Here is a 23,760-nt window from a genome sequence, read left to right on the forward strand (position 1 = left end):
AGCGGCAAAGCAGATGCTTGAAATGGGGAGTGAACGCAACCCCGAGCCGTAGCCTATGCATCAGCGATGCAGAATCGCGAGGCACACGGGAGGGCATGGTGAAACCTAGGTCAGGATCCACTTCTCGCATGAGAGTTCTTGATGGATGATCATTGAGGAAGGTTCGCCTGTCCCCTTTGGGGAGGACGATCCGCATGCATGATCGGGAATGGTACGCAGCTGGCGCAGCCCCGTCAGCCTCTTCATTCCCGCGGATGCCGCAGTGTGCAGGAATTCACTGGAAGTAGACAGAGTGTACGCTCATCTCAAGACGGCTTAGTTCCTGAAGTATTTCTACAGCCACTGGCGTCAGCGATCCACGAATACCCATGTTTGCTGTACGCTGAAGAGTTCCCTTGGAGTCACAGTATCACCCAGCTGCTGGTATCGGCGGATGTGCTTGAGGGAGAACAAAATGACATGCAGCTCTGCAGACGTGGAGGATGTGCGGTGCGAGAGACTGTATGCGTGGCACAATGACGCAGCCGGAATAGCAAAGGTAGCAGTGGAGCATTGAAAGTTGGTGGGCCCATCTGTGTATACTGCGGTGTGCGTAGGGTATCGGCTCGAGTAGACTCTTGTTTCCAACACTCGAGGTTCTCCCAGCAACACCAGTATATGTAGTTACGCACGTTATGGGTATTGTATGGGCATGAATGCTCGACGCAATATATCGGGAAAGACGTGGTTCATATCGCTCGTGCCCGTACAAAGTAGGTGGCAGAAGGTATCATTCCGCTCCAGAGGCAGCGAGTTGAAAAAAAATATATATATTCGCTTTACTGTATTTGCGAAAGCCGTCTGCGTAAGATACGCATGTTCACATTAATCCTTGAGTTCTTGAACAGTGTTCATATTGTCTGCCTGTGCGCACCAGTAAATTGATTTCCACAGTTAAAATCACTCATAGTACCCTTCTATCCGGATTTCGGTGCGCCTAGACACAGCATAACAAGTGGTTAGAAGGTAGAAATAAATAGACCAAGACACGGTTAGTGTGCGCACCAGGAAATTAGCGGCAGTTCATAAAACACCATCCGCCCGCCTGGACTATGTGTCTGGGAGAAATGTAAGTGGGTATGCGAGTGCATGGTACCTGTGAATGTGAACTAGCTTGCTGTTTTAATGAGAGCGTCGTTAGCTTGGTGTACAGCTCGCACCTCTGACCAGTAACTTCCCGTCTTTTATTGATTTGAACTTTCGCGGGCTGCTTCTTCTTTCCTCCTTTCTTCCTGCAGATGTGAACATGTGTGTGTTTCTTTACGACGTAAACATTAAAAGATCCCAGAAAGCGAGTAAGAATACTCTGTTGTATTTCTCTTCTGAAACTTCCTCCTGGGCTTCCGGACCCGGATGTGACGTTTTAACGAGGTGCTAACAACGCTGTGTTTCCCCACTTTCTTTCGTTCCAGTACAGCTGCATCGAGTAGCTCGTAATTGGGTTGAAACCGGAGCTACAAGGAAAGACGTTGATTGTATTGGAGCGACCACAAGAGTTGTCCGGTTTGTTTTCATTGAGCTTTGAGAAGAAAAAGAGGGATACAAGAAATGGCAATTTGTTCGTTTGAAGTAGTTTTTTTTTAACGGTACGCAACGACTTAACAATCACAAATGATATGTCGCTCATTTAGTGAGTCTGCGTTGTATGAAACGGCATTTTCTCTTTTACCAACGAGGCTACAAGTGTGCGTGTTTTTTTTTCTTTTTTTAATAGCAAGCCGACCTCTGTTTGGCTTATCTTTCCTATTTATTTTAATAAACCTTCATATCCTCCCCCTTACTTTGTAACGGCATGGGAATGATAGTAACAGCTCTAGCTCAGGCACGGAAAATCTGTAAGGACGGAAACAACTTGTTTGCGATATTAGTCTTTGCCAGTATCTTCTTACATGTCTTGATATATGGTTAATGTCCTGAATGAAAACAGCAATTTTCCGCATTCACCCTGTGGGAATGTTCGGCTTGAGGGTGGCAAAAAATAGACAGGAAAAGTGATATCCACTCTCTGGAACCGATTATGACACTGAACATGCAATTGCTTCATCATATTTTCTAGTAACCTCGTCCCTTACCTCTTTGTACACGGTTTGGGGTGAGATAAGTAGGGACATATACCGCTCCGCAGAATGGCGAGAAGGGGAATCGGAATTACCACGGAAAGCCGATTACCACCAACTCGAGTTGGTCTCGGTGGGTGTTGCGGGCTGACTCCCACCAAGTCTCGAGTTGTCGCGAGTTGGCGATAAAAGTTGGTGCGTTGTTGGCACCACGCTCGTCGTTATTTCGGAGTTCTCCTTTGTCTTTCTAATTAAGCCCGTCTCCAGGGGCGGCGTGGCATGTATAATAAATAAAATATGAATATATTTCGATGATAGTACATGGCTTGCTGTCGTCGGATTATAGTCTTCGCTGATTGACATTCTATAGAATACCATCCGTCCGACTGTGCATTCACAGATAAAGGGTGCTGTTAGAGGCTCTCGTGCTCATTGTCGAACAGGATCAACCTGGTGCAGGCACGCTACTATCTATCAGTTCGCATTTGTTGTTAATTGCTTTCGCTATTTCCTATACGACACATTGTCGTCACAGCCTTACGCGTGTCAGAACTTCCAACTTTTCTTTGTTTGAGTTTTCTACTTTTTATTGAATGAGACATGTCATGGTCGACTCTTCCTTCTTACAAGGCGTTATAAACAGCTTCATTGCTTTCGCTTCCATGCAACAATAGGTTGTTAAGTTCCAACCTGGAGGCTGCTACCCACGAGTGCCAGTGCAGACAGTTCCGACAGTTTCCCGTACTCACCTATACGTGGTGCAGTGGTAGATCGTCGTGAACATTAATATACTCTCCCTCATTGTTATCATTGATATAGAGAATTGAAACACCGCACGTGTGTCTTTCACGATCACTGTCTTCCGTTCCTGCTTTGGTTTGTCTTGATATATGTTCCGCAGGTGGATGTAGGATAGTATCCGTGTGCGCTCCGTGCGTTTCAACTAGGATGGTGTGGTGGAACAAATTTATAAGAACTATACTAGTAAGCCTGCAGAGGCGCTGTAGGGCACTGCATTAGTTTGAACACACACCGCTACCTTCTCCGCTGCGCTACCGCTAGTTTTCATAATATGGAAGACGTGGAACACAGAGAAAGGAAGCGAAGAGAAAAATATCTTATATATTCTTCGATACAGATTTTTCATTAAAAAATTATAAGGGATATAGACATCCTGTTTTCACTTCTATCATCTCTGGGCCGGCGGACGTTCTTGGCCATCTGTTGCTCAACCGTCGAATGACTAATTACCTAAAAATTGTTAATTAACTTTTTAATTATAAAAGCTACGAAGTTGTCCCAATGAGAACATCCGTTCCTTTCGGTCACCTGATATCGTAGCCGCTTTCAGAACAAATCCGTTCGGTAGATCGTCCGCACAAAATTCGTGAAGGAACACCATATTTTGCTTTATTTTGTTCATTGCGCATCTTCGGAGACCGTCTTTCCTTCACCCCCAATGTGAGAGGGTGAAAGAGCACACTGTCGCCCCTTGCGTCCTGGAAAAAGATTAAAAGAAAACAGAAAATGCAACCCAAGATAAGGGCAGTTCCGATAGCCTCACCCGATACGTGTGTTTGTGTTTTGTTTCCCCAAGTTAAAGCTCATCTTCGGCGCATGAGGCGGTACTGTGCTCCTTCACCCTCTCACATTGGGGGTGAATGAAAGACGTGTCTCCGAAGATGTGCAATGAACAAAATAAAGAGAAAAAAAAGGTGTTCCTTCACGAATTTCTTGCGGACGATCTACCCAACGGATTTTTGTTCTGAAAACGGCTACGATATCAGGTGACCAAAAGGAACAGATGTTCTCATTGGGACAACTTCGTAGCTTTTATAATTAAAAAGTTAATTAACGATTTTTAGGTGATTAGTCATTCGACGGTTGAGCAACAGATGGCCAAGAACGTCAGCCGGCCCAGAGATGATAGACATGAAAACAGGATGTCTATAGCCCGTATAGTTTTTTTAATGAAAAATCTGTATCGAAGAAAAAAAGACACCCTGTACTTGTTAATCAGGACGACTAATGGGACGACCTTCCTCAGTTTCACTTACTCTCACAAGCCAAGCGCAATAATAATAATAATAACAATAATAATAACATTTAGCAATAATAATATCAATATAATATAATATCAATAATAATAATAATAATAACATTTGGAATATAGTTTGTGTTATTCTGTGCACTGAATTTTTTAGCTCACATTTGCGAAACAAAAAACAGGTATGTGTGACATACTGCATGATATGGGCTAGGAAGCTAGTTCCCGTCATACAGTCAGTTGCAAAACTAGTGTGACCGTGTTGATAGCACATTTAAAACTGTATTTTGCAACTTCATTGTTCGTATCGGATAAACAAAGCGTCGCGGAACAGGAATACGGAAATATATCGGAAATGCAACGAGATATCGCCATCGTCATTGCACTCCAAACGCACAGACGACTTTGCTTTAAGGTGTTTGTGCCGCAGGTAAACATTTTAAGCAAGGTAGGGTTGCCCTACACAGGTTGCCGAACGCGATCTAGTTTTTTTCTTCACATTAAGTATTACACTGTAGGTATGTGAGTCATACAAAATGAGGAAATAATATTATTCGGGAGTCAGAGTATGCCAACATGCTTATTAATGCTCTTTGCACACTTGCTTGGTGGTGATGACACAGGCGATTAACTTTATACAATTGATTGTTTGCAGCGTTTGACATGTTTACGGGAGGGATGTGTAAAGTTAAATTGACATGACATGTTCAGGAACAGTTTACATGATATTTTTTTCTCCTCTAAATGCTTCATTACGGAAATGATCTCACACGGGTAGACCCTTCCTGAGGAACTCATACTCCTGGCCTGGAAAGCGTAGTTTCTCGAAACGTTAAACGCTTTGTAAGAGAAGTCGTCGTGTGGCTGGAAGTATGGCAGCAGGGGGTAGGCAACAACACTAACTCCCAATTCCTATGAGACCTAGTGGTGCAGTATGCCAACAGCACTCAAAAGACTGTCTATTCTTCTTGGAGGTGTTGGCCCTGGCGAAAGCATGAGCCAACATTATGCCATTCGTTTAATATTTTTACCACCTGGTAGCTACTTAGATGACTCGATGAGTCGTCGCTTATGAATGCAATTACGCCACTTGACCACAGGGAAAACTGATCAATCCGTCAACAATAAGCAGACGAAAAAGTTTGAGGTTGGTATTCGCGGATATCTCGATCAAAATATTCTTGCTGTTATTGCACCGGCCTCCTTCACGAACTGTAGGGACTTCCTTCCCTCTTCATCCTCTCATATGAACCTCTTTGGAATGGGGTAGGGTCCTGCACTCAACGCAGGGAAACATCCCACATCATCATCGTCCATTCATCTATGTTGTTGTTATTGTTGTTATTGCAGAAAAACAGTCTTGTGTTGAAAACATTCTTACAGGAGAATTATTAAATGCAGATATGCGCTATGTGCATTAAATTATGTCTTAAGTGCGCATCATCTCAAGATCAAGACCAATATGAAATAATATATCTTGGCTGTAAGTAGAGGTATACTATATGCTGCATGTTGGCTGGGCCTACTGGGCCCCGTTCCCCGGCCTACCCAGTTGGCCGTCACCACTGACCTCCTCCGCTTTCTCCAAACTTCGGGCCTTATGAACACCTTGAGATTGCCTGTGATTGCCTGAATACACTGTGAACACTTTGACTGTGCATTATGTGTTTCTTTCGTTATTTTTTTATTATTTTGGAATGGCAAGCCGACCTTTGTCTGGCTGACTTTTTCTTTTTCATTTAATATACTTCCAAAATAATCCCCTTTTTTTCTCTTGAAATTATACAAATATTGCACCATCTTTAGACACATTCGGCACCGAGATGCCCACGGTAAGCTGTTACCTAGAGGCAGGTACTGTAGCGGCATAGTATTTACGTTACTTTTATTTGGTAGCGGTTACGGTATCGTGTTACTTTTTCAAATTTGTAGCGGCGCACGCTAGTATTCCGCTACTTTTTTTGGGGGGGGGGTGGTAGCGGTATTTCGTTTGTTCATTTTTGTAGCGGGTACAGCACTGGTTGGGACTCGTGATACGGAGCACAGCGAAAGCAGGCAGCGGAAGAACACGGGGGATAAGGGGTCGGTGTATAGGGGCTAGTAAAAAACAGGCGCATTTCGTATTGTTGACTCACTGCTGTGAGATGAGGCGCGGGCTCATGTGACAGTGTGTCGTGTGTCATGTGGCCCACTGTTGCGTCACAGTTGCGGACGTTACAGTACAGAGAAAGGAAATCTAGAAGACACATTAGGCTTAACAATAGGCACCACACACACACACACACACACACACACACACACACACACACATATATACATTAGACGGCGATGAGGTGGGCACCGATGTTGCTTATGCAGCAGAAACAATGCATCCCTCATTTATTGCCCAATCAAGACTTCAACCTATAAACGACCCTCTATTTACAAACATGTTACGTCACGAGAAGACTGGTTCGAGGTTATGTTTTGCTGTGGTGGGCAAGAAGCGTGAAAAACGCGTTGGCTGATAGGCTGATAAAGCTGATAGTGCCCACCAGAATGCTTTGCGCGGCTACGTTACGTAATCAATCACGTAGGGGTGCAGGTCGTCTTTAGGGTCTGAGGGCCATCTAAGGACAAAAAGTATCGAATGCAGGCAAATAGAGTTGCGACACCCACTCCAAGGCAATTATTCTTAAGAAAGGTGATAGTGATGGTGGTGGTAACAGCTTGCCGTTGTTGTTGTCCTCACAGCTGTTCTGAAGAAACGAAAACTCCCCTAAGCAAGATGGTGTCTTATTGGCATTGAGAGACAGTGTGCCAACAAACGGATCCCACGAAAGAAGTCGTAACAGCTTTGCAAAACAATGCATAAACGACGTGTTAAGTAAATAAATAGTCCAGGACGCTACAGCAATTACCCTTTAGACGTGGCCGTGTTATGTTACATGTGCAATGAAATGTAGTGCCCTCATAACCCACGAGGCGGCTTTGTTGCATGCAATTCTCGCACAACGATAGGATGGTAAGGTCGCCAAGTAAAATCTTAATTTCATGAAACTGGTATTGTATACGAGGTGGTTCAGCCTACAAACGAATGGAGAGCAAACAGAAGGATCAATGAAACGCGACGCACGTTGGATTGAGGTGGCCGTGTGACATGCACGCTCGAGCCAGTGCAACATTTTCTGCACTACAACGACCAACTGAATTCGCTACGCGTTCTAACCTTGCTGCCGTTATCACACTCTAAAAACAGGTGGTGGTGGTGGTGGTGGTGGTGGTGGTGGTGGTGATAGGGCTTGCCGTCTAAAAACAGAACTTCACCAGTGACACGCTGAAGGCCAACCATTGCGCAGAATGATACCGTTCCCGCGCTTGATTTGTGGAAAGCGCGGGCCGTACGCCTTTTGTGACAAATATCATAGTTGCATAAGTGTCACAAAAAAGGTGTACGCCGCCCATTTTCAAGAAATCTGGGGAGAGGACGACGTTATTCGGGATGATTGTTGGCTAGGAGCGTGTTACGCGCCCAAGTTCTGTTTCTCAAGGGGCAGGTTCGTGTCCTCCTCGCCCTCTTCGCCCCGATTTTTGACGTGAGGGCGACCGACAATTTGCATCTGGAAACGACGGTTTTCGCACCATCTTTTTAGCTGTTACGTACCATTCTAATAGGAATGTGTGTTGTAGTAGAGCGGGGTGAATCCAACCCTTTCGATATCTGGCAAGAAACGTGACGTTGACTATGCAGGTTTCGGAGATCAGTCCAGAAAACTAAATTTAATTCAACTCAAATTTGATCAAATTACTTGCAGTACGTGGCAGAAGTTCTCTACGGATAAATGTCTTGATCGCACATATTTCCGTAGCGTGCTTTTTCATTTAAAATTTTCTTACATGGTTTCTGAGACACCCAGGGGTGCCGAAGTGGCTGCCCGCGCGGCCCCTCTGCAAAAAAAGAAAAAGGAAAAAAAAAGTACAAGAATCCGATCCAAGCTTCATGAACGGTCGTGGCGTTGTCATTGGGCTGTGTACTCGTGCAGTTTATCTTACATTAATTAGTGCTAAAAAAATTGTTGCCACTGACCTGCAACAGCCGGTGACTTTGTAACTAAGTGACGACCGGAGCCGGTTGGCACATGACAACAGCGCAGACGACAAAAGTAACACAAGCACAGTTCCGGAACGTCGAGCTTTCAACCTTTAATCATAATGAACCTTTAATCACAGTTGAATCACAGAGGGGAAAGGGTTACAAGCCTTACCCACGGAACAAACACGCGCCGTGAGTGCGGGAATCAAAGCTATCTTATCAAAAATGAGGTCACCCAAGGCCTGTAACCCTTTCCTCCCTCGTGTGGCGTGTCAGTGTAACCTCCTTTCTTCCCAGCTTTGCGCTCAAACTACGAGCCGTCAAAAAAGAGGCCGAGCAAAGGGCTCATTTCCACGGATTTTCGGCGAATTTATTTCGGCAGTTGTCATTGCATTACGAGTGGGATTATGTGCTATACTGAGTAAAATGACCACGGCGAACCCATTTCCGCAAGCAAAACGTTAGGTTGCCTTGGGAATTTGCGGAGTTCAATTCAAGAAATTAACTTTCCGTCAATTGAAATTAAATAAAAAATGTTACCAATATGTGGCAAAAGTTATTGGCAGAAAAATATCCCTTGACCGCATGTCTCTCCGGGACCTACTTTTTTTACTATGAATTTCTATCATGGTTGGTGGACCACCCTGTATATCAGAAACAGTCTACCCCAAAGCCGTGGTATGCTGCATGCCCTCGTAGTTCCTACATGGCTCCATGCGGCCCGCGGATACGAATGTGTTCGGCACCCCTGCTGTATACTACGCCTCGAATTTACGTTGTCAACGATACAGTTAAAGTGCTAATTAGGTGCTAAACAACAACTGCTGATTCGGTTCGGAACTGATTCCGAACTAGGTACAATGTGTTCGTGCCGCTTAACAAAAGTAACTGGCGCACGTGTGCGTGTGGTCCGCAGTGAGCCCCTGATGACTGCATGGTAGCCTGCCTGTTTCACTTTGTAATTATATTGTAATTTTAACTTATTCGTGTTTACCTTCTTGCAGAGGAACCGAGAAGTAAATCGTGGGAAGGTGCTCCATCGTCGGTTTCGGTCGGTGAAATTGGCGGCCAAGTGGAGCTTCCTTGTGTCGCTCTTGAAACACCGGAGGAAGCACCACTGCGAGCTGAGTGGCATCGGCAGGGAGACTCTCTTACCGAGCCTCTGTACGCGGTGCGCTTCCCGGGACGTCTGGGAAACCTGATGCAAGGGCGCCACCAAGTGCGTTCTGACTGGGCGCACCGGGCGTACTTCTCACTGCTCGGAGTCCCCGCTGCCCTGAAGGTGAAACAGCTGTCCTACCGCGACTCTGGCACGTATGTGTGTTCTGTGACACACCAACATGGAGTCACCACGTCCGTTGTCCATCTTGCTGTTCTCGGTGAGTGGAATAACTTTCCCTTCGTGAAGCACGTCTACCGCATGCAGTAAACTCCCAGCGCACTGTGAGCTATTCTCGAGGCCTATAGATATGGGCTGCACGACAGCAAAGTACGCGTGAAAACAGAAGCGTAAGGTGACGTTAAAAATCGGGCTGATTGTTGTAACATACTGACTTAAAATCGCTAAAACTCACAATGCAGGGATGAGAAAGACGACACAACGCACAGGCGCCTGTACGTGTGTTGTGACATCTTTTTCGTCCCTGCTTAATTATTTGCTGCTAAAATTAGGAGCGTTGGATCCCTCAATTGGTTTGGCACTTTCGTTGTGATTCCTTGCCGCACATGAACGAGGTAAATCAATAAATAGAGCAGAAAAATAATAAAACACTAATCAACGCATCTTTACGTGTACTACGTTGCAGTGTGCGACTGTGCGTGAATCCCTATTTGTGTGAACTCTCTCTGTCTAATAAGGATGTTTCGAACTCCGCATACCGCGCTCTTCTGATCCTGCGCTATTTTATGGCTTGCTGTTTTGCCGTTGCCGTTATGATGCCTTTTCTTTCTTCCTTTTCTGTCCGGAACGGAAAACTTTAGGTTACCTTCGAAATACGTAGAATAAAACGTTACATTTAACTTGCGGATATATTTATCGTCGAAGGACAAAATGGCCTAGAACTGAAATGCGCGTAGAATGTGAGCCATGAAATATTTAACATTTGCCTCGCGCACCTTGGGAAAGAATTGGCTCCATAGCTGCGCGACCACGCGGCAGCCGCTGGCATAAACGCCAGGTTGCCGTAATGGCGGTTTCCTTTAGAGCAAGTCATCTAATCGACCGTTTTTTCGGGCGATCAAGCACGGGCTTCAGCCACGCATTTAGACTTTGCGTCATTTCCCTCTTTCGCGTCGAAAAGGAAAATGATGATTGATAGGAAGGTTGGTATGCGGCGTCGGATGAACGCATCTCCCTGCACTGTGCGGCAGAAAGAAGAGATTGTCGTGTATGGCGCACTGTAGACAGACGCCCGGCGAAAAAGGATGGTGCTGTCCGGGTGTTGTGGCGTCGTCCAGAATCTCCTTGTGCGCTCATGCACGAAAGGAACGACGAAATGACAGCTCGCACTCCAAATGCGCACGTCCTCCACGGTGTGGATGAAGCTTTCTTCGCGTGGGTCTTAATCATACTGACTTCGCGGTCCCCAGTTCACCTCTCGGTACATAAATACAGAGCGCGTGTCCATGCCGTTAAGAGTGGCCCATTTGCGGCGCGCATACTTGCGAACGGAAAAGTGCGTCTGCGGTTGGCAACTATGCGATCTGAGAAAAGGATGTCCCCGGAAGGGTTGCCGAAGTCATTTGTTCCGCGTAGGTGCCTCTGTTTGAAAGTGCTAAGTCTTCAGGCTGATTCATACTACTGCGTCTACGGTTGCGCTTGCGTGTTACGAAAGCTGACACCGAATCATTGCAACGGAACATCCTTCAGTATAGAACGAAGGTACAGTGCTCGACAAAAGTTCACGGAACACGCTCCGGCGCACTCCTTCATCAGAGTGGCACGCTAGCAGCGAATGGTGCCGTACGGACTTACAGACATGTACCTAGGTAGCCGAGTCACCTGTTTGGAAGTCCGTACGGTATACCATTCGGTGCTAGCGTGTCATTCTGAGGAAGGAATGCGCAGGAGCGTGTTCCGTGAACGTTTGTCGAGTACTGTACACCTAAGACGCTGTACGCAGCCGTAAACGTAGTAATGTGAATCAGCCTTTCCCGTTCTGCCAACTTTAGGAGCGCGCACATGTCTTAGCCTCAAACCGCAACAACAACAACAAATACATGAAGTGACCATGACTGATGAAATTTGCAAAGCCTCCATGCCCCTGCAACAACTCAAAAGCAAGCGAGACATTTTCCATCGAACCGTGTCTCTAACCATAGCCGTAACCATAACCCGAGAACTCGCATCCTATTTCAATCGAAAACTTCATGACTCCCTGATGTTGTAATGAGAAGCGATGGTATAGTAGCAGAAAATAACTGAATATGTAGGGGGTATGTTATGTAATGTAAGGCATAGTTAGAAAAATATGGTGCTGGCCGGCTCCTACAACCTATAGGAGCAGCTTATTCGAAATCACTTACTGAAAGTAAACAAGCATGCATGTTTCGTTAGTTGTCTGTTTGTGTTTGTTTGTGTGTGTGTGTGTGTGAGAGAGAGAGGGGGGGGGCAAATAATAATAACAATAATTGGGGGTTTACGTCGCGAGACAACTGAGATCATGAGCGTGGGGGCAAATATATGTTTATTCTGAAAATAAAAAGGAAGGAAAGGTTAACCTGCGCTATACGGCGGCTTGCTCTTCCCAGCAGAAAAAAAAAAAAAAGAGAGAAAGAAAAACTGAAGAAAGAAGCAAAACAAACAGAGAGAAAGAGAAAGAAAACGCCTACCGAATGTCTTTGTGCAAATTCAGCATCTTTCGAGTAAATCCGAATTGCGAACTGTAGTTCGAATATGTCGGTAGCTATATGTAAAGTGTCGGGGGCGATTCTTTTCCTCGTCTAATTGGGTAGGAAACCGCAATTTTGTATAAGGAAATGTTCGCAGTTGCCATGCGGGGTTCAGTGTATGTTGATGTTGGCGAAAAAAAAAATAATAGGGACACAACAACAACAGATAAATTAATGATGATGAATGAAAAGAAAGGAAGGAAATTGGCCACATGAGGTGTGGCTCACTAATAGGGAGAGAATGAATTCGTCACACGACAAAATCGGCTACGCCCATATACAACCCCCCCCCCCCCAAAGAAGACAAAAAAAAAAAAGAACACGCCGCTTTCACGATAAATAACGGCTAAGGGCCAAATCATCGGTTAACGCAGCGCAAAATGAACCAACCTGTCCTAATAGACTGACTCCATCGCACTGCGCCTACGCCTATGTCTTCTCCGCCTGCCCAGGCAATGTTATTTGCAGTTGCTGATGCCGTTTTGAGACTACAATGCTCTAAAGTGACCATAAGCATGAAATCGTCGAAATGTGCCCTATAGGGGAAGGGGGGACAAGTTGAAACATTTTTTGAGAAAACCGTCCTAATCCGAAACGTACTTGGGGTTGTAGGCGTTTCAGTGCAGTAGCTGCACTGTTGATCCGTCTGGATATACTGTGGAATAAAAGTGACGCGTATATTTCATGACAGTATGAGCAAACACATTTAATATGCAACAGGAGGCGGAGTGTTTCAATATTCCCCGACCTTGGGGCACGTAGCACCATGCTAGGGTATGTTCAAACTATTGGGTATTGCAGAATGCAGGAATCGCGCGGGGGGGGGATATGTGTGTTGAAAAAAAAAACGAAAAGAAAGGGAGGAAGGGTTAGTCAGGTGTAGGCCGACTTGCTATTCCTTCAAGAAAAAAGAAAAGTAAAGAAAGCACACACAGAGACGCAAAAGGGGCCCTAGAGGCTGGTCGAGAGGCCGGTGGCACGAAGAAAGCTCAAGAGGGTAGTCGTAACCGCCCATGCTTCTGCCGGAATCGGGGATTTGCCATGCAGTCATGGCAAACGTATAATAGGGCTTTGTTACTACAATCCCAATGTGGCCAGCCTTTGCAAACTTTGCACTGAACCCACTCCTAGTTCGGTTCGTACTTCTCATGTAACACCAGACAGTAACATTCCATGAAGCCATCCACAACAATATTTGGGATGGCTTTTTGGGATGGCAACAATAATATTTGGGATGGCAACCGTTTTTTTTCCTCGGCGTCCTAGGCTTTGCTCTGCTCAGTGTTTGCTGTGTCTTGCTTTTCATTGCGATGTACATACCACATCTACGTGTCCAAGTTAAATGACTTGTTGCAATTTGTCCCATAGCGGCATAGCACCAGTAAACGCCATTTTGCCGCAGAGGGAGACGCCATAACATATAGAGTTTGACCCACAAGTACGTCCCAACTTTCGTGCTTCTTGTGCAAGCGAGAGAAAATTTGCTTTTAAGGCCAGGAACCACTTTTCGTTGTGGGGGGGGGGGGGGGGGTGATCCGCTCTACGCAGCACCGTGACGCTGTCTGAATGGACCAGAAGTATGGAATGATGCTACGCTGTCGAAAGGTGGAGCTGCTTGCGCCAGAAGGGGACCAGAAAAGTTGACAGTTCCAGTGTACCACGTGCCTCAATGTGCCCCCCCCCCCCCCGTTTCCCCTACCTAGGCATCTTTGCCATGTTTGCAATCCTTTGCGTCGACACCAGTTTCTAGTGTAAATGTACAGCGGGAATTCTCGAAACCGCGTGTTGTGCGTGTGTTGTACCGGAAGGAACTGGACTGTTGGGCACCTTTGATACCTACCTGATGGCTGCCTGCGCAGCAACTAGTGAAGGAGCTGTCTTGTTCTGTATTTCTCTGTACAGTTTTCAGTGTTTCTCTTTTTAGTTCTTCTTGTTTTTTGTTTGTATTTATTTCTGGGAATAGCAAGCATCTAGTATGGCTAACATTTCCTTTTTTGTTTCATCATCAAACATATCCCCCCACCCCACCCCCTGGAAGGAGTCTGCTGCCATGTGGAATGATAGCGTACTGATGTGCACCGGTGTGCAACAAGTTCCATGCGTCTGTGCTTTGAGATTTGATATTTTCCGGGATTCGATTCAGTTACGCGTTTTTTCCGTTTATGTTCTGCTGTTTACCTAGAAATGCCTATCCGTGACGTTTTTACGCGTAATAGAGTTTATCCAAACGAATTGGGGCATCAAACTATTACTGCCGAAAAAAATTTCTATACCACATTGATGCCGATAAGCGCACATCGAATTTCCGTAAAAAGAAAAAAAAAGTCGAAAACTTGAAACCTTAGATATAACGTCGCCTCAGCTCCGCTTTCAAAGTTGCACCGTGACACAATTTGTGCCGAGCACCCCAACTTGTTGACAGTTTCATCTTCTGCAGCGCCACTTCTACAGCGTATGCTACAAATAAGACCGCTAACAATTAGCAGTAATACCTTTTAGGAAGGAGTTAGCTCCCAGTCCTTTGTACGCTTTTCGAGCCGCGTAGACACTGCAATTCCTTGTGGCTTCTGGCAAATTCCAAATTAGGGCGGCAAAGTATCGACCGGCTGCCTTGTCTCAGTTTCAGCTGTTCCTGCTGTGCTTCCTTTGTGTCGTATATTTCTACGTGCGACGTCTGTTCGATCTCTCAAACCTTTCTCTGTCAGTTTTTTTTCCCTTCTTTTTTATTTTGCGTTCACTTCGTTGTGAAGTCCGCTTCTTCTCTCGCTGTGGGAGCGCGAGTCACAAAGGCTTGCGATTATAGTATTTCTCGAGGGTGAAAAATAATGACCTCCGAGTCTTTTACGACATTTTTTTCCCCCAATCTGATAACTTATTTTCAGCTACCATTGTTACTTTTACCTGTGAAAAAACACCTGCATCAGAAATAGGCCTATGAAGATAAGCGTACCTTTCTAAGTCAGACTTCAGATTAAACCCCACGCGTCTGGGTTCTGCCCCCAGGTACTATATTGTGCTATTTGGCTTTGCTCTTGCGTAACATCCGTTTGCTCTTTGCTGTGTTACTTTGACTGGCAACCTGGCTGAGTCGTAGTTCTTGTTTGTTGTGAACTTTCGTCCTGTATTTATCAAAGCTTTTCCTGTGTAGAAGTTGTTGTTATTAATTATTTTTCTATTGATTTATTTACCTCTACTGCGAAACATTGCAATCATCATAAGCAAAATAGAGTTACTGTTGTTTAATCCCGCAGCCGTCTGCCTCCATTTAATAAATGTATCCTTGACAAAGGCAAACCATGATCCTGTAATAAATTTTGTTTATATATATTATGCTGTCCATTAACTTTCGCAAGTGCCTCCCACAATTCTACCGAATTCGCGCATACTATAATTTATTGCAATTGCATTGGACATTATTGCATTATAATTGCATTATTGCAATGATTTGAATTGACCTTTTGCGGTTAATTGCTTTCGCTTTTTAAAAGTTAAGGGTAAGTCAGCTGTCAACACGATTGATATCCAAGCCTGTTTTCACCCCGTGCACATTGTTTATGTGTATACTCCAAGAATACCATCAAAAAGATGTGCTGACTCATCTGAAATCTCTGGAGTCGCTGATACAGATGAATGAGATGATGTAGTACTACTAAAGCGAGAAAGATTCATGCCGTCGACGCAGAACTCTAATGACACGACAGCATTCATACCCCGTAAAGCCATACCGTGGCAAACTACGTAGTAAAACAGGGCATGCTGAACGGTTTGCATATTTCACAAATTGGGGAAAGTAGCCTTCAATCAATACTCGTACACTGCGTTTGGAGAAGTCGTACAAGCTGACAGATGTTGGCTTCAGCGGTGTCCTGATACCAAGTTCGTCTGGTAAACGTCGGAGGACGTTATTGATATGGAGGATCCAGTATCGCATGAGGACACGGACGTTCTTGTAGCTTAAAGGCTTTCCTCCTCGACGGCCATTTCAGCAGGCTCGCCAGGTTTTGACAGGAATAATGCTGTGGCGGTTATCCAACCATTGTAGGGAGCAAATGAAAAATACCTAGTAGTGGTAGAACTTCAGTAAGTCTAGTAATTTTCCAATCTTTGCGAGAAGACCGTTGGTAGTGTTGTATTACACTCCGACAAAACGTCGCATCCCCTATCCCAGCTTTGTCTTCCTCTTCCTTCTTCCCCCATGGTGAGGGGACTGGTCACAATACCACGATTCCTTGTAGGCACTGGTGCTGATGTTTCTTCTACTGATGCTGTGATTTCTCCATCTCCACAAGCCCGTTGCTTACGGTCTACATACTACAAGTCGCGTGTAGTCACTCTGCAGATCACTACGGAATCGTTATTTAAAGAGAACGTTCATTTACCCCGAACCTCTGCCTTCGAATAACTTTCCAAGCGATTTTCATCGACCTTCCACGTGCTAATCTACGAGCCGATTATCTCGAGTGCTTTGCTCGCCTGGTCTATGTACACGGAAAAAGTGTCGTGTACAATTCAGACATCTTAGGCGTGATGTACCGACTTCCGACTTCAAAGTATTCTTCCATCGAACCAACGTTTGTTTGCTGGCTACTTGATCCTCTCTTCTGCGAGCCATCTTCCTCATGTGTGCCATACCTCAACCTACCCCAGTACGCTACCATGTTACTTGGCATAACAAACCACTCTGCTTTGCATGTTCCACCTCGACGCCTCCCCAATTAATGCTCTGCGAATATCAAACGGGAATTAGACCGTATGTTGCTGGTCATTGGCGTTGCTAGCCGCTGTGCGTATGTTCCCTTGCGATAGCGCCGTTTGGCATACTCAGTGGACCTTTTCCACAACTGCTTATGCGCATGCGCTGCGTCGCGAGAAGATTATCTCCGTGTTCAATAGATGGCCCTGGATGGGGACGACCGGAATGGGGACTAGTGGGGACACCGCGAACTCGTCGGTCCCACTCCGAAACCGATTTTGGTCCTTTATGCCGCCCACGTACGTGGGCTTGATTTGGAATTACACTTGCTGCTTTAGTGCAACATGTGTCGCGTTTCATTGGTCGTTCCATTCGTTTCTGCACTCAGCAAACACCTGCACGAAAACTATGTTGGGCTACCGAAACGACCAGTGGAATCCGTCATTACTGTATCCCGTTCCTCGACAAATAAAGTACGTGACGACACTAGCCTGCGCAACAGAATGTTTAAAGGGACGTTCGCATCCGTTCCAATCGATTTCGAAACTATCGTGTCACTTATAATTCCTCGCGGACCACTTACCACGTTATCGAGAATCCCACGCGAAATACTGGTGTAGTTTCACGGTTATTCGACGGAATACATGACAAGAGCAGACGACGGTTATTAAGGGTACGCCGAATTCCCTCTCTGGAACAATGAGAAAACGTCATTCTGTAACCGGCCAGTGATGGCACGCCTTTGAGACAAGGAATGCCGCGGTCGTGCGGGCGTCTCATGGAGTTACGGGGCGTTTGGACGGCGCCCATTCCTCTTCTGTGCGCCGCCCTCTCACTCCTTCGCTTACGGAATGACGTCACGCCGCTGGAGCTTCTGCAGCAGCGGAGGCAGCGCTGATCTTTACAATTCGTTTAGTTAATATCTAAGCACTTTTGGGACGAAAAAATTAGTCAGGTAGACTGTTGGCCGATGCTGAACACAGTAATATCGGTATCATAGGTGGGTTTCCGGATGCCACCGGCCCTTTTAGTTTAGGTAAGAATGTACAGTTTAAGAAGCCGCAAGATAAAAGTTACTTGCTCTTCATGCTGTGAGAGCCACGCGATGTCTATGTGCGATATCTGTGTGTGTATGTGGGGGAGGGGGGGGGAACGTTCAATAATAAAAAAAGAAAACAAAAGAAGTGAGGTCTGCCTGCTCAGCCAAGGCGGCTATCTGTGATTCAAGCCGAACGACAGACACGTGAAGGTCTGCACCATGTGCACGCGGCAAGTTGAAGCAATGAAGCACGGAACAAGGGCAACACCTACACATTTGCGTGTCACAACTGCTGAGAAAGGACCATCAGTTGCTGACAGATGGATGGATCAGCTGCCGATTAGAGCTTCACATCGACATTTTCACCATAGATTGCCATTGGTCACGTAAAGTAGGTGCTCCAAATTACCGGAATATTCGCACCGGCCACTAAATGGATGGAATGCGAAACGATCTTCAGTATTCGAGCATGAGTCTCGTGCTACAGCTACTTCTTCAGTGTGGATGGAATGGAGCTTGAAGCGTGACGTGAAATAGCCACATGGCATGCCAGGTGCTGTGGAAATGCACACACTCACATAACACTTTCACTGGGCAGCTACAACATGACCAACTGCTATATCTACCGTTCAAACAAACCAGCAGGGCAGACATAGAACGAAGCTGGATGCAACAAAAAATCTATACACTGTGACCTCCTCTGCAGGTCCCCCTTTAAGTTGAGTCATTTAAATACTGCTTGCGAATTATCAGTATGATAAAAAGTTTCAGTCTGTGTTGTGCATCTGTGGTAGCGTAGGGGAGACCAGGGAGAGTTGTCACATATACTTCTGATTTTGCTGTGACGGAAGTACGTTCGTTAGGATGATGGAACCAATGCTGGATTTTAGTGCAATCATTTGGCTACACAGCGCACATATTAAACTAAAGCTGGCTTCAAAAATAGTATAAAAACATTTGCGCGGATGACTTCAAGTATGACATTACGCCCCCCAGTAGCGCGGCAGGTTGTCACATGGGCTGGGGCAGGTTGCCTCAGCTGCATTTTCTCGTACTCTTTATTGTGGAGGTGTACCGAATGGAATACCCATTGAACGTGCTTATGGAAAACAAACTAAACGAGCAGGAAAGAACCTATTATCTTAAGCCTGACATTTGCACAATGTGCACGTTTGTCCTAGCTGTACAGGATTCGTGGGTGCACTGCAAGCCAGCCATTACTGGCTGTAGACCGGCATTGGAAATGTAAAAAGCGGCACTATAGCTAATCACACGATCTCAAAGATGTACTAAACTACTGAAACACTTCCTCGCGGATATAGTTTCCGCTGTCAGTCACTCACCAGTTGTGACAACTTTACGTGACAACTTTCCTCGCCAGATATGGGACAACTGACCCTTCTACACCCACAGTGATTTTACCACAGCAGTGAACTTAACTGCGGAACGTATTCCGCTGAAAATCCGTGAAAAGATTTCCGAAAGCTGAATAAACATTACGAACACGTGCATTCTTTAGAGCTTTAGTGTGCGTCGTGCAAAATTTGAAAATTGCAAGAACGGAACATTTTACTTACTCTTCACCGAAACAAGTCATGTGCTGTGTGCAGCTTGCCATACTTTCCATGACAATGAAAGTTTCTCCAGTTAGTGGTTGCTCGTGCCGCTAACAAACAGCGGGAAAATGGCTCAGCTGCTCATTTTGCTTTATGTAACGAGTGTGACAACTCTCCCCGGTGTCCCCGATTTCTAGTTCAGTGGCAGCTCATCTTTCATACATTATCGCTTGTTCGCATTTGAGATACGTTAGATACATTCTAGCATTTTCTCGCACTTGCACGTACGATATCTAAGATTTCTTCCTTCTGTTAGCCGTAGGGATCCCACGGTGTTTCTCGCCGAATTTCACGGATTGCGCCTACGAAAAGTCTGGGGTAAACAAAGCTCGTGTTCTTCATTTCTTGTTGAAGAAAAACCCTTGTCTAAATGAATTGAGTTCGTTTATTAAAACGTATGAGCTAAAACTAATGTTCGTCAAATGAGTTACCATTTACATCACATTGTTTTACGCAGGTTGCTTTCCTTTGATTGGTTGGCACGTTAAGAGAAGCACAACTGTAGTTGCCTTGAGTAGCACATTCTAAGACATGATGATCCCCATGTGTAATAACATTTGAGCGCGCTCTTCCGGGAGATCATGCGTCCAACAAAAATCAATCGGTTGAGGCACTTCTCTGAAATAGATCCTCTCCCATGGCGGCATCGGCCGCAATAAGAAAGTGGGCCCCCTATAATCGCAGTGCACTTTAGTTGCTGCTACCCAAGATTGCCATACTCAGGAGACAGCGTCATACAAAGGGTGTTTAGTGAGCTAGTACAAGAACAACACCCCGGGATCAAGAAAATTCTGCAAACCATGCTCCATAGGCTGAGAACAGGATATTTGCGTTAATTAAATTGCAATTATGTAAGATTGGCTCCGTGGAAACGCAAATTGGCAACACATTCAGCAAACGGAAACTATCATACATATCCTAAGATATTGTTTATTCATGAATCGTGCCACAATCCCAGCTGTGGACGACCGTTTCGGCCCCTTTGAAGGCTCTTCGGCACAACGTGGGCATCAGACGCTTTTGGTTCGATACAGACACCTGTACCGACGACTATAGTCGGTACAGACAGGCGTTGCACGGTGTTACCAACACCCGTGGAGGCTGCAGAGCAAAGCTCTGGATGCTCTCATGTTTTCTGTGGTGGATGGTTCTCTTGGACTACTCGGATCCCAGCGCAAGAGGGATATGGCACCCCCGCCTCTCCTGTACCACCATTTTTCCTCCTCCCCTCCCTTTGTGCACAGTGCCGCCACCCCAGAGTAGACTAACCGCGCCTTCCCCCAAACATCATCGCCCCCACGAAAGCTACTCGAAGACTCGCAGCCTAGTCCGCTTGCTTCTGGAAACGGGCCTTGTACAGGCTCTGACTCTAAATTCAAATTTACTGACCCCGACTTATTTTGAATAAATAACTTCCGGTCGATCCCAGCATCAACTCAAGCTGTCCTCTAGTCTTCAGTCCATAGTCCTCAGCCTTCATCGCTTCCCATCTCGCCTATAGTCGTGACGCAGCCCAGGCGAGCGATGCAAGCAACGGGAAGCCGATCCACGGCCATGATGAACGTTTTACTATCAAAACACAGAAAGACAGTTGTTTTGCTGGTTGTAGGCAGAAAAATACATGAGGTGTTAGTATGACCAAACCGCCTTGAGACAACTCAATCAGAAGTATCTGTAGACGAAAGCCGAAGTACGCCATTCTTTGAATACGACCTGTAGGAAAACAATGGTATAGAGACCCAGCTGTGAAGGCGGCAGCATGTGGCAGGCCATCTTTTGTGTGTAGCTTTCATTATGGAAGCCGACATCCGCAAAGACGGTCCTACTTAATATTCCACGAGGTGGCTCCGCGTGTATGGTCGACACTCTGCACGGCGCTTGGGTGATAAGAACGGAAGCAGTAGTCCTTGGAGGCCCTTCCATGGCGGGATGCATTTTGTGTGAGGCGCTTCGAACGCAAAAGCTCCTCAGTTACGAAACCATATACAATAATGGACAGTGTTCCTTTCATCTAATAATAATAATAAAGCCTCGCTAGCATTGCGAATCAATAGGAAAGTACGGCGTTCCATACGGGTCGTGCAGGACGGTAACTTGAATGATTCAGACGAAAAGTAGGCTTTGAAGAGAGACATAGGGAACTCGAAGGTACATTAAACATATGTTTGTCGGCTTGCGTAGCCGCATGTCAAATAAGGATAATTTCTGTAATGGTTGTGTCTGTGTTGTTAAGGTTGACCAACGAACTCAATTATTATTTCCGGTACGAACAAGGGGATAGAATAAGCTTTCGGCCACCGGAACAACAACCGAACGTTTATCAAAATGTAATTAAAACGTAAGCTTCTTGATAATTTATTAGGAAACATAAAAATCGTGTTCCTGTAGCTCAAAACGAAGTTCAGCTAAGGGCAATGGATTTGCTGTAGCCTTCCAAGATGGCTTTCTATCAATTTATGCATCAATTTTTTTCTTTTGCCATTTTTAATTCTTTGTTTTGACGTAGAATTGCGTCTTTCCGATCATTTACATTTGTGACACGTAAGAAATTTCATGTAACGTTTTGGCGGGATGGAGCATAGCGCGTCCGAAGGGCACAGTGCCAGAAAAATCTGTATACCTTCGACGTCTACGGCTCATCTACCAATTTCGTCCCAACGCTGTCCAACCCGCTCGATCACGAAGCAACGGCCGTCAACGTCGTCTGCGAGAAGTTATTTAGTTGTTTCAGAACTGTCAACTATAGTGCTCCAGCTTACCACTCAAAAGACATCGACTAATTAACACAGTTAACATCACTGAAGCCACCAAAGTAAATTATACGCCAAAAATCTCGTGAACCCCCCGTTTCTTCTTATGCTATTTCTCCTGACGACATACCACTCACATAAATTCAGGGCAGTTTAATATCTGGAGCTTGAAGAAGAGAAGTGGTGTTCACAAAGTTAACACATGACAGACTTTTTTTTTTATTCCTTGACTCTGTCGCTTAGCGTGACATAACCCCCCCAACGGCAAGCATCACCACCACCACCTACAACAACAACAACACCCTCTTTGCTGTGATCAGAATCAGAACTCAGCCTGAATCCTGAATCAGAATCTGAAGTTGGAAGAACCTGTATAAGGATCTATCTTGGGCTAAACCGGAACTGAAATGGTCGCTGCCGTTTTGGGATTGGAGCACAGCCATTCCGAAAGGATAAAAAACATCACTTACTCCTTCGCGAAGAGGTTTGCAGTGGTAGCTTTTATTTATGTCCTATATGAAGCAGTACGATGGAACGCCTGCAACAAATCTAGAGGCTTCTTCTGTGACTTGTGAGGAACGGATTTTTTGTCAGGAACGGTGGTGGGAAGAGCAAGGAACCCCGAACGCATCGAAGTTGCGAATTTCATTTTACAGTACCCAAAGAGAGGGGGAAGAAACTCAAATTCCAACTCAGAAGGGGAAGAAAATAAAGCTATTCATAAAGGTGAACAACCTGGGTTTATAAATCCTTCAGAGTCTACTGCATGTTTCAGAGCTACGATCGCTCATATCCTTTTTTTTTTCCAAAGTCTTAAGGGCTTTCAGTTGCTGATGGCGCCGTCTTGATGTGATATACGTATCTTTAATAGTATGAACACTTCCGAACAATTATGCTCCCCTTCGTCATTTCCAAAGTTCTTGATTTCCTTAAAGGGGTTGTGACACTTTGATAGATGTGGTTCATTACATCACACGCACACTGTATTGCACACTAGAATAATGATGAAAAAAAATTATATTTTTACGATTTATATACTTAGCGAGATATAAACCCTTGAAGACACGTACTCGTCAAGCCGCGCTCCCTCTCGCGCTCCCTCACTGCCGTGGCGGAGCCGCCTGCCGTGACCTCACAGCCGCTTGAATTTCGGTATTCGCTGCGCCGGTTTTCCACTTTCTACGCGTCTATTACCCCATTTGCTGTAAAACTTGGAATTCAGGTCCATATCGATGCATATAATGGCATTTCACATTTACCTGGAATAACTTGAGACGAAGTGTTGCAACCCCTGAGACCCCTGTGTCCCTGAGAGGGTCAACTGTATCTCCTGTACCTCCCTTAAAGAGTGTAGGAAGACTTCACCCCATCGGGTTCAATATAGCAAAAAACTTTTTTCAACTATCTCTCTTTAATAAGCCCCTTAATTTTTCCATGCGAACAACTCACCAGTATGCAATAACGTCAATGCAACCCACAGTTCTAAACCGCATCTACCGTTTTACCCTTCTGTATCCAACATGACTTTAATGTACACTCTTAAAAATGAACTTCAC

At 45.4% G+C, this 23,760-nt stretch overlaps 1 protein-coding gene across 1 annotated transcript in view; it reads left to right on the forward strand.

Moving 5' to 3' along the window:
* The window catches only part of LOC135378033 (hemicentin-2-like), a 470,485-nt gene that overhangs the window by 169,109 nt on the left and 277,616 nt on the right, over window positions 1-23,760 (forward strand). The window contains exon 3 of the mRNA XM_064610861.1: window positions 9,220-9,594. Coding sequence (XP_064466931.1) covers window positions 9,417-9,594 — 178 coding nt within the window. The 5' untranslated portion in view covers window positions 9,220-9,416. The remainder of the gene's footprint in view (window positions 1-9,219; window positions 9,595-23,760) is intronic.

This window comes from Ornithodoros turicata, chromosome 1 (genome assembly GCF_037126465.1).
Source record: "Ornithodoros turicata isolate Travis chromosome 1, ASM3712646v1, whole genome shotgun sequence".
Classification (NCBI taxonomy): domain Eukaryota; kingdom Metazoa; phylum Arthropoda; class Arachnida; order Ixodida; family Argasidae; genus Ornithodoros; species Ornithodoros turicata.